This window comes from Chinchilla lanigera, unplaced genomic scaffold, assembly GCF_000276665.1.
Source record: "Chinchilla lanigera isolate Chin_1 unplaced genomic scaffold, ChiLan1.0 scaffold00154, whole genome shotgun sequence".
NCBI lineage: Eukaryota > Metazoa > Chordata > Mammalia > Rodentia > Chinchillidae > Chinchilla > Chinchilla lanigera.
In genome coordinates, this window is record NW_004955555.1 from 1437272 (window position 1) to 1449224 (window position 11953).

The window sequence follows — 11953 nt, forward strand, 5'->3', positions numbered from 1 at the left end:
TCTCAAAAAGACAAAAAAAAAAAAAAAAAATCAATAGCCTTCCTGTACACAAATAACAAACTCACTGAGAGAGAAATTAGGGAAACACACCAAAAAAATGAAATGCCTAGAAATCAACCTAATAAAGGATGTAAAAGAGCTCTACATTGAAAACTACAGTACTCTGAAAAAGGCAATTGAAGAGGATATCAGAAAATGGAAACATATCGCTTGCTCTTGGGTAGGAAGAACCAATATAGTGAAAATAGCCATACTTCCAAAACTGTTATACATATTTAATGCAATTCTGATCAAAATTCCAACAGCGTGTCTCCCAGAATTACAGAAAACAATCCTCAAATTAATTTGGAACCAGAAGAGACCTAGAAGAGCAAAGGCAATTTTGGGCAACAAAAACAAGGCAGGGGGCATGACAATCCCTAACTTGAAATTATACTATAAAGCTACTGTGATAAAAACAGTGTGATACTGGCAAAAAACAGACCTGAAGATCCATGGAACAGATTAGAAGATGCAGAAACAACTCCAGACATACTCAGCCACTTTATCTTTGACAAAGGTATCAAACACATTCACTGGAAGAAAGGTCACTTCCTTAATAAATGGTGCTGGAAAAACTGGCTCTGCACATGCCAAAGATTAAAACTGGACCCATATCTTTCACCATGCACTAAACTAAATTTGAAATGGACCAAAGATATAAGTATTAAAACAGAAACATATAAATTTGTTGGAGGACAGAATAGGTAAAACTCATGAAGACAAAGGCAAAGACTTTATGAATAAAACTTTGATCGCACAAGAACTAGTACAAAAAATCAACAACTGGGATCTCATCCTATTAAAAAGCTTTTGCACAGCCAGAGAAACCACCAACAGAGTGAGGAGGGAGCCCACAAGGTGGGAAATAATGTTTTCCAGTTGTTCCTCAAAGGATTACTATTGAGAACATATAAACAACTCAAAAAAAAATCAGACCTCCCAAATCTAAAGCCCCGACCCAAAAATGGGCATCTGAGATGAACACACACTTCTCAGATGAAGAGATATAAACAGCAAATAAATATATGAAAAATGTTCAGCATCACTAGTCACTTGAGAGATGCAAGTTAAAACAACATTAAGATTACATCTCACCCCAGAAAGAACGACTATTATCAAGAAATCAACTAATAACAAATGCTGGAGGGGCTGTGGGGAAAAAGGAACCCTTCTCCACTTTTGGTGGGAGTGTAGACTTGTGCAATCAATGTGGAAATCAGTGTGGAGATTCCTCACACACTAGAACTAGAGGTCTCATTTGACCAGCTACTTCCTTTCTAGGTATCTTTCCAGAAGAATTAAAAGCATTATACCACAGCTATATATGTGCACCTATGTTTATAGCAACACAACTTGTAGTAGCTAGATCTTGGCAACAACTCAAATGCCCATCAACGGAGGAATGGGTTAAAAAGATGTGGTCTTTTTATACAATGGAGTACTACTCATCCATAAACAAGAGTAAACCGGAGACTTTTATAGGTAAATAGATGCAACTCCAGACCATATTCATAAGTGAAATAAAACAGATGCATATGTGCCAGCATTATATTGGCTCCCTAGGGTAAGAAGCTGAAAGAGTAAAGATCCAAAATGTACAATAGATATTGTAAAATGGGAAGAAACTTCAAAAGTAAAGACAAACTGGGATGGGGGAAAGGAGAAGGGAAAGCAAAAAAATACACACACACACACACACACACACGATAGTTATACTACTAATTTCTCTTAGTTCATTGATGTTTTACTTTTTTTTTTTTCTGGTACTGGGAATCAAACTCACGACCTTGTGCTTGCCAGGCAGGTGCTGTGCCACTGAGCTAAATCTCCAGCCCCAGTTCATTGACGTTTTACCTTTTTTTTTGAGACAGGGTCTCGCTATGCAGTTCAGGCTGGCCTTGAGCTCACTTTGTAGCCCAAGTTGGCCTCGAACTTGCAACAATCCTCCTGCCTCAGCCTCCTGAGGGCTGGGATTACAGGCATGCGCCACCGTGCCCAGTTTCTCTTAGTTCATTGAAAAGAAAGGTTTGTGTTAATATTGTTTGGACAATTAAATGCCTATATCTTGTACTCTGAGTAACTAAAGATAACAATACGCCATGTTTTAACCATTGTTACCCTCCTATTATCTTGTTTTGAAATTCTGTGGGGTTTTTTTCTCTTTAAAATAAAAAAAAAAAATCAATAAATTGTTTAAAACCACAGCTTTAGGACAGAGAAGTCATTCGAGCTTTTACCCCTCTTCCAGAAAAAATTCCTAAGCACCTTAAACACAACAAGCCCGTGCTCTGCACGCTGGGCCACTGCCTTTTGCCTTTTACCCGTGCACTGTGCTCCCTCCTGCCAACCCTGCTGACCCCCATGCTCAGAGACACTGCTATTTTTTTGAGACAGAGTCTCACTATGCAGCTCAGGCTGGCCTTGAACTCATGCGATCCTCCTGCCTCAGCCTCCCAAGCGCTGGGATTACAGGCATGCGCCACCACACCAGGCAGGAAGCCTCTATTATGAGAACAGCAGATCTCAACTTCAAACACATGTAAATGCTTTGCATTTTAACATAGCCCACCAAATGGGGACAGAGGCGAACCCAAGGGACCCTAGAATACCACATCCTAGATAACCCATGTTAAGGACACGCCTAGGTCCCCGTAAATATACCCAGCTGGAGGCCACAGTGGCCTCTCCTCCTTTGCAGGGCCTGCACCCTCTCATTTTGAGTACACGTTTACATTGTTTTCTAATAAACCTCTCCCTGTTTCTTGAACAAATCCTTTTTCTTCGATGGAAGTCAGAGAACTTACATCCTGCCCGGGGGAGGGGAGCGTCACGGTCCGACCTCCACCCTGGGGACGTCCTTGGATCCTGTCTGGCGACACTGCCTTACTGGGCCTCGGTCTCCCCCTCCGTGGTTTTGGGAGGCCTCTCTCCAGAAGTGAGCGTGCAGTAGGGGTGGCCTGCGGTACATCCCGGGAGAGCGGCCTGGGAAGGCTGCATGGAGCCCAGCTTGGGCACAGGGGGAGCAGGAGGAGCCAGGGCAGCGCTGCCCAAGGCCGTCAGGTAGAAGGGACGGGAGCGGGCTGTGGGACGAGGGCAGGAGCTGCGGCAGCCCCGTGGTCCCAGTGGGCTGGGTTTTGGGTGTTCTGGTGTTTCCGGGCTCGTGGCTCCCTCGCTGTGCCTTGGTCCCACCTCTCCGTGTGTGTGTGTGTGTGTGTGTGTGTGTGTGCGCGCGCGCGTGCGCGCGCGCGTGTGACTGAGGACTTAACTCAGGGACTTTGCACTGAGCTACATCCCAGCCTTTCCAGTGTTTTTTGTTTTGAGACAGTTGCCCAGGCTGGACTTGACCTTATGACCCTCCCGCCTTGGTCTCCGACGGTACAGGGTTCACAGGCCTGGGCCACCACGTGTGGCTGGCCCCACCACTCGAAGCCCGTGTGGTCCGGCTCTGGGTCTGTCCGTTCTCTGCCGCTGTGCCCTTAGGTTTCCGCCTGGTCTCGTGTCCACTTCCTTCCTGACCATGTCTCTTTTGGGGGATTCCCCCCCACCCCAAACCCTCTTTTCTCAGTGGTCTCTGCCTCTCCCTCTTTGCTCAATCACATTCCTCTGCTTCCATCTCCCTCTTTGTCACTCCGATGCTGCTTTAACAGCTGTAACACAGAAGAGGCGCTGCAGAGGGGTGACATCCGTGGGGGCGGAGGGACCCAGGCGGGGGTGGGCAGAAGAGGACAAGTCGTGCGGGAGGAGGAGGGGGGCCAGGCCCCTCTGGCAGTGTAGCTGCTGCCCCAAGTCACCATGGCCCTCGAGTCCTGGCTGGGCCCGGTCAGGGTGGCCCGGGCAGGGACCTTGTGGTTAGTTTCAGGCCCGGCCAGCTCCCACCACCTCGTTGGATCCCAGCCCTCCCTGGCCAAGCTAAGGTGCCACCCTCAGCGTGTGTGTGATGAAAACAAAGAGTGCCCTTGTCAGGCAGGTGACCTCAGTGGCTTGAGGGACAGAGAGGGGGCCCAAAGCAGCATGTGCCGCCACTCAGGCAGGAGACAAAGACTTCAGTGGAAGCACTTTTGCAGTCCTTTGTTAGGTCTCACACCCAAAGTGATCCCAGGAGGAGTGATGTGGTGAGGCGCGCGTTGTGCGCTTCCTCCTGCTCCCCGGCCACGCGCACAGCGTTCCTGGCTGCTGCAGCCCACAGCCCAGCGATATCAGGAAGGGAAATGTTCTTTATTTTATTTTATTTTTTATTTTTTTGGAAATGTTCTTTAAAGACCCTCCTGCTGTGAGCTGAGGCCTGGTTTACATTAAGAACTTCTCTTTTGTGAGTTTCTTACATGATTAAAGTCCCCGGGAGAAACCACGGCCATCTGAAAAGGACAGGAAGACAGTCTGCAGCTCCTGCATAACTTCTAAGTAAAATGTTGATAAGCACCTCAGCTCCCCAAGCCCCCAGAGCTACCTCTATGCACCCAAGCTCGCCTTCGGCACAGACGCCTTCTCTCTTGAAGGCCTGACTCTATGTCTACGTTACAGTAAATTCCGCCTGTACTTCTGCACGGCCTATGTGTCTGGACTGAATTCTCTCATCAGGGGCAGAGAAAGCTGAGGACCAAGGCGGTGAGGGTCCAGATCCCGGCTGCGTCAGGACCCGGCTTCTGCTACCCGGCTGGGGTGGAGCAGTGAGCAGGGCCGGGCACCTGTGCTCCTGCGCTGGCACCGTGCCCTGGAGACCACAGAGGTTTGGGGACAAGTCTCAATGCTGGAAAACTCCTTCTTAGGCCTACCAGGGGGTTGGAGGCCCAGTGTGACCAGGTGGTGGCCCCCCACCCCCGCACACCTCTGACATCATGGTGACATTATTACACCAGCTCCGGTGGGCCAATAGGCCGCTGCTTGGTGTTATAATGGGGCCTAGCAACAGGGGCTGCTCCAGGCTAACAGGAGAGGACACGCACCGGGGAGAGAGTGAGGGGAGAGGGACTGCAGGGAGGTGAGTCCCCAAGTGCAGGGCTCCCTGCCGTGCGCCCATGGGTGGGTGGGCAGAGGCAGGGGCTTCTGGAGATGCCAGTCTTGACCCACTGAGACCTAACTCCAGCCCTGCAGCTGCCATCTTGTCTGCCCTTTGCTGTGGGCCCTGTCTGGACTCCTCCCCCACACCCTCCCCAAGGCCCTGACCTGAGGTAGCTTAGGGGACTGTGGAGCTCATGGGTGTAGGAGGATCAGGTCTGGTGAGAGTAAAGTGATAAGGACAGGGGCTGGGGATTTAGCTCCGCGGCACAGCGCCTGCCTGGCAAGTGCAAGGTCGTGAGTTTGATTCTTGGTACCGGAAAAAAACCAAAAGAAAAAGAAAAAAAAGTAATAAGGACAAATTTCTGGGGTTGGGTGGTGAGGGCAGGTAGGGGAACAGGGTGTCAAGGATCCCAGCTGGGAGGCAAAGCTTGTGGCTGGAGGGGCCGCAGCTCCTCAGTGGCACCAAAGCTCCCGGGGCCTGAGTTTGAGTCTTGTCTGAGCCTCTGTGCAAGAGACGACACCAGTCTCATCGGAGCCTCTGTCCCTTTCCGTCAGATAGGGACAGGATCCCCGACAGGAGCGTCCCTTCCAGGGCTCTCTGAAGATGAGTTTAGAGGTGGCGGGCCAGAGGGGGTGGGAGTGTGGAGAGGGAGGCCTAGGTGAGAAGGGATCTGAAGAGAGACCTTCACAAAGGCCCCGGAGATGGGAGGGGAAACTGAGGCCCAGGAGGCAAGCGCTGAGCTAGGCTGGCCACAGTAGGGCTGGGGCTGAATGGGGAGGACTCCCAAAGCCCAGCTTCTTCCACAGGCCATCCTCAAAGTTGGCCCACGGTTCAAGACCCAAGGTCCAGGATGGCCTCAGTAGTCAAGGGAGGTGGGCAGGACTCTCCCTAGCTGAGGCAGCTGAGGCAAGGACTTGCTCAAAATCACATGGTTAAAAATATTAATGCTTTTTTTTTTTGGACTGGGGATTGAATCCAAGGCCTTGGCGTGAGCTACATCCCCAGCCTTTTATTTATTTTGAGCTGGGGTCTCGCTAAGTTGCCAAATAGTACAGAGAATCTCGGTCAGTGTCCATGGCATAGTAAGCCAGGTGCCGGGCCCTTCTGAGCACAGAGCCCAACAGGACATGGACACACACACACACACACACACAAAGCTGGTTTCCCCCAGGCCCTGACAGCACCTCAGGATGCCGCTTAGGCATCGTGTCCACTCCCCAGAGAAGCAAGCAGGTACAGAGGCGCTCGTTTTTGCCCTAGGTCACACAGTAAGTTGGGGGTACAGATAAGACTCCAAAGCCACCTAACGTGTCCGGTGTACGCCGGGTTCCTGAGGAGGAGACAGCTGTGGGTCCCAGGGTGCAGGCTTGCTCACACCCTTGACGCCCCTGCTGCCCACACTAGGGCCCAGGCGGAGCGTGAACAGCCCCTTCTCCTCCGCAGACGCTGAGGGCCACGCGCCCGGTGACTCTCCCTTGTCGCCTGCCGTGCTCTGAACCACGGGTCACCATGGCTACTTCTAAGTTGCCAGCTGTGCCTGGGGAGGAGAGCACCATCCTCATGGCCAAGGAAGAGCTGGAGGCCTTGCGCACAGCCTTCGAGTCTGGCGACATCCCCCAGGCCGCCTCTCGCCTTCGAGAGCTGCTCGCCTCCTCGGACAGCACCCGGCTGGAAGTGGGCGTCACGGGCGAGTCGGGGGCCGGCAAGTCGTCCCTCATCAATGCCCTGCGCGGCCTGGGGGCTGAGGACCCTGGCGCAGCCCTCACCGGCGTCGTGGAAACCACAATGCAACCCTCGCCCTACCCGCACCCGCAGTTTTCTGACGTGACGCTGTGGGACCTCCCCGGGGCCGGCTCTCCGGGCTGCCCGGCTGACAAGTACCTGAAGCAGGTGGACTTCAGCCGCTATGACTTCTTCCTGCTGGTGTCCCCCCGCCGCTGCGGGGCGGTGGAGACCCGCCTGGCCTCAGAGATCCTGCGCCAGGGCAAGAAGTTCTACTTCGTGCGCACCAAGGTGGACGAGGACCTGGCGGCCACGCGCACCCAGCGGCCCTCGGGCTTCAGCGAGGCCGCCGTCCTGCTCGAGATCCGAGACCACTGCGCTGAGCGGCTGCGGGCGGTCGGCGTGTCTGACCCCCGCATCTTCCTCGTGTCCAACCTCTCGCCATCCCGCTACGACTTCCCCATGCTCGTGTCCACCTGGGAGCACGACCTGCCCGCCCACCGGCGCCACGCTGGCCTGCTGTCACTGCCTGATATCTCGCTGGAGGCCCTGCAGAAGAAGAAGGACATGCTCCAGGAGCAAGTGCTCAAGACGGCCCTGGTGTCCGGCGTCATCCAGGCCCTGCCCGTGCCGGGGCTGGCGGCCGCCTACGACGACGCCCTGCTCATCCGCTCGCTGCGCGGTTACCACCGCAGCTTCGGCCTGGACGACGACTCGCTGGCCAAGCTGGCGGAGCAGGTGGGCAAGCAGGCGGGCGACCTGCGCTCGGTCATCCGCTCCCCGCTAGCCAACGAGGTCTCTCCGGAGACGGTCCTGCGGCTCTACTCGCAGTCGTCCGACGGCGCCATGAGGGTGGCCCGCGCCTTTGAGAGGGGCATCCCTGTGTTCGGCACACTGGTGGCCGGTGGCATCAGCTTCGGCACCGTCTACACCATGCTCCAGGGCTGCCTCAATGAGTTGGCTGAGGACGCCCAGCGGGTCCGCATCAAGGCCCTGGAGGAGGACGAGCCTCAGCCCGAGATCAGCCTGGAGGCTGCTGGCGACAGTGTCGTGGAAAAACGGGGATCTGGGGAGGGAGGCAGCGAGGAAGTCCAGCTCACCACCCGCCGGAAGCTTGGCCTCCTCCTCAAGTACATTCTCGAGAGCTGGAAGAAACGCGACTTATCAGAGGAGAAATAAAAGTGCAGGCCGCCCCCACCTCGCCCACAAGCCAAGCCTTTACCAAAATGCCAAACCAACCAGGCAACCAAACAAGGCCGATGTTATACAAATGAGAGCCGCAGTTGCTGACAGGGGGAGGGGCCCAGGAGGGGCAGGCGCTGACCCTTGGGCCGGGTTCGGGGAGCCGCAGAGGGTAAGGCGCGGGTGGTAGCTTTGGTGGGATCTCTCCCCCTGCCCCGCACGTGGCCAGTGGGGGTTTGTGGGGCGGGATGGCACTGCCTGGAGACAGTGTCAACTGCTATGGGTGCCTGTGGCTGAGTGGTGGCTGGGTCCTGCTAAGGAATTAGTGTTAGTACTTGGTGCTGGGGATAGAGCGCCGGGCCTCGTCCTGCCCCTGAGCTACACCACCAGCCCCTGGTACTTGGGTTTCCATCCCATCTCCCTTTTGACAATGCCAGTGTCCCGAAGTCCACTCCTGGAGAGGCAGCCAGTGGGTGCGCGGGACTGGCACAATGGTGCCTAGCAACTGCTGCCTGGGAGTGAGGGGGGGCGGGGTGGAAGGAGGAGGAGGGATAGAAGGCCCGGGGAGCCCCTCCCTGTGGATTGTGGGGGAGGCAGCATGAGTGGCCAGGTGAGGGTGAGCCGAGGGCGTCTGTGATCACAGGAGGGGAGCAGAGGCGGGGCCAGCTTGGCATCTCCTGCAGAAAGATGGCGGGCGTGTGTGTGTGTGTGTGTGTGTGTGTATTGTGTGTGTGTGTAAGTGTGTGTGAGTGTGCACGGCAAACGGTGTGTCTGCGCCTGGGAGGAACCTCGTCAGTGTCAAGTGTCTTTGATGTGTTAAGCCTAGAGCTGGGAGTCTGGTGGTTTGAGCTGTGTCTGTGTGGCTGTACAGGTGTGGGTGAATGTGAAAAACTGAGGGTCTGAGGGTGTGGACGACTGTGTGCTCTGAACGCTGCCCACAGCTGTGACTGACAGGGCGTGTCACGTGAGCGGTGAGGGTGGCTGTTGGGCCCAAGCGTCTCCGTGAGACCAAACTCCTAGGTACCCGGCATGGGTGTGCACATGCGCAAAGGTGATTCAGATACCCTCACACCTGCCCACACCCAAAATACTACCTGCTGGGTGAAGGTCACATGTGTGCTAGTAAACTACCAGAGGAAGGCTGGGGCAGGAGCAGGGCTGCCCCAAGGACTTCTGTGGGCTGGGACAAGGGTCGGGGGAGGGCTGGGCTTAGGGGTAGTAGGACCAAAAGGGTGGGTGCCAGAATGGGGCAGGGCTGTGGGAAGAATTGCCCTTTTTGTTCTTGGTGGTACTGGGGACTCAACTCGGGGCCTTTGCACTGAGCTACATACCCAGCCTTCCCTCCTTTTATTATTTGAGACAGGGTCTCACTAAGTCACCAAGTTGTCTAAGCTGGGATTGAATTTTCCATCCTCCTGTCTCAGCCTCCCAGAGTGCTGGGAATGCCGAAATGCACCACCTTGCCTTGGCTGGGGCCAACAATCTCATGTAGTAAATAAAGAAGTTACTACGGGGCAGAGGAATCGGGAGGGCAGGAGCTTCTCCAAGGCTTGTGTGAATTCACTGCCCAGCATGGCCAGCTGGAAAAAGGCCCAGAGCCTTTTAAGAAGAAGCTTTCTTCCTGAGTGGGGACCCGGGGGTGTGTAAACTTGGCTGTGCAAGGTGAGGGCTCAGATTCATGCTCTAGGCACCAGTAAGGAAAGGCTGTCAGGCTCACTTTTAATCTTCAGCCGCCTGGAGAGCAGAACATGACCTGGGCCTGCCTCTGCAAAGTCCCCTAACACCAGCCCAGGTATGGGGAAGGTGACGGCCCCTGCCGCCTCAAGGAAGAAGCCGCTCCAGAGCTGAGTCCGCTCCCAGGCTCTCTGTCCTCTACCTCGTGGGGCTGAGCAGGAGGGCTGGGCCAGGACCCAGCCTGGTGGTGACATGATGGGGAGCCCTCCAAGGTTCCTGGAGCCCAAGGAGGCCCTGGAAGTTCTGCATGAACGGGGGTGGGGAGGTGGGGACTGCAGGGTGAGGGAGGTGTCACTCCTCCGCACTCACGTACTCCCTGGGGATTTGCAGGATCTGGCGATGATTCTAGCCCATTTTGAAGGCTCAAATTACCTGACACGGAAGCTGAGGGTCTACTTTTACCTAGGGGATTATACTTTGCAAAAGGACTTGCCTCTTCCAGGAGGCCCCTCCATCGGCTCTGCCGGGAATACCTGAGGTTCATGTAACCCCTTCTGCACCTCAAGGTGTGGAGAATCACAGTAGGGAAATCCCAGACCCCCACGGATGGTCCCTTCCAAATTCACATTTTGTGTTTTTGTGGGACTGAGTATTAAACCTAGGAACTTTATACTGAGCTACATCTTCTGACTTTTTAAAAAGGTTTGAGACAGGGTCTAGCTAAATTACTAAATCACCCAGGCTGGCTCAAACTTGTGACCCTCCTGCCTCAGCCTCCTGGAGTGCTGGGATTATAGGTGTTTGCCACCACACCTGGCTCAAATCCATGCTCCAAACCAGCCCACACCCTCTGTGCTGTGGACCACACACACCATCCCACACAGCTCGTCCTAGCCCCGTGTGGGGCCAGACCGGAAAAGAATGTGTGTCATTGCTCACACCACTGGTGCTGAGGTTAAGAGGGACACTGCATTGCCTCCTCTGTCCCTTTCACTTGCTCAGCCACTGGTCCCCATATCCCGTATCTTCCACACCCCCTGTTGCAGCTCAGACCTCACCTCTCCTGCCCCAGCCTTCTGCTCACCTCCCAGGCTTGTCTCATCTCCCCTGAGGCCACCGATGAGCTTTCTCCCCTCCCTGCTAAGCGCTGCTCACCGGCACTCAGGCTGTCCGGCTGCCTGAACCTCTGCACAGCAAAGCTGGGTCTTGCGGCTGCTCTGAGGAGTCCGCGCTCCAACTCGCAGATGAGGAAGCCGACATCGCCATCTGGAGCACCCCCTTGCAAAGAGGGAGATAAAGTCTGCAGCAGCAACTTGCCCAGAGCAGTCCCAGGAAGTCTGCACTTGCCAGCGCTGTCCATCACACACAGTGGGGCCACCAGGGCCCTGCGGGGGACAAGGCCAGCCTAGCTGTGTACCACAGCTCCTGAGCAGGGGCCAGGCCACGGGGGTGGGCAAGGTTTCCTGTTTTCCTTCAGAGCTGGGACTGCAGTACACAGAGGTCTGGGCCCACAGCGGGTATTCACTGTGTAATGGTCTAGAGGTTTCTTACGGTGAAAGGATCTAAGAGCTGGTCTGCACCCTGGCTCCAGAGTAGATATTTAACAAGTCATTTTTGCCTTCCTGGGCCTCAGTTTCTTGCTCTGCGAAATGGGACTTAGTGAAATATGTGGCCCAGGAGGAATGACAGTTAACTATGACTGTCTGCAGTGATGAAGGTCCCAGATTTTCAGCACTGCTGTATGTTGGTTACAGTGCTTGGGCCTGATAAATACCCCTCCCCCAAAAAGCCATTTAAGAATTTGAATTCTAGGATCAGAAGACCTGGGTCCCATTCCCAACATCCTGTGCACCAGCTGGCCCCCCGGGTGTCACTCGTCCTCTCAGTGCCAAACAGTGGGTCTGAGAAACCCCTTCCCCAGGCTGCTTCGAGGCCAGGGGTACTGCAGTGATGAATAGCTGTTAACCACAAGGAAGCAGCTCAGCCCCCCACACTGTTGCTCTCGGTACCGCTGCAGGTGATGATTTAAATACTATGGGTGTTGCCGTGACTTCTACTTTTACGGATTAATTTGGGGGGCGGGGACTATGCTCTCATTAAGGTCCACTGGTATTATTCTAAGGGTGCTGTGGACGAGCTGAAGCCTGCTCAAAGTGGGGAACTTAGTGACCATTAGGTTTCACCACAGTCAGCTGCTGTGGGTTTGCTGGATTCTGGGCCATGGAGAGGAGGAGCAGGTGGGCTCCACCGCAACCTGCCGTGGGGGGGGGGAGGGAGTTTTACCTAGGCCAAGGTGACAAGTTTTTTTTTTGGTCTTTTTGAGACAGGGTCTCC

At 54.6% G+C, this 11953-nt stretch overlaps 1 protein-coding gene across 1 annotated transcript; it reads left to right on the plus strand.

Moving 5' to 3' along the window:
- The first annotated feature begins 4916 nt into the window (after positions 1-4916).
- Irgc (immunity-related GTPase family, cinema) lies at positions 4917-8034 on the plus strand. The gene is made up of 2 exons (XM_005412454.1): positions 4917-5020; positions 6485-8034. Exon 2 carries the CDS (start codon positions 6551-6553, stop codon positions 7940-7942), a length of 1392 nt encoding a protein of 463 aa, XP_005412511.1. The 5' UTR covers positions 4917-5020; positions 6485-6550; the 3' UTR covers positions 7943-8034.
- The last annotated feature ends 3919 nt before the right edge of the window (positions 8035-11953 follow it).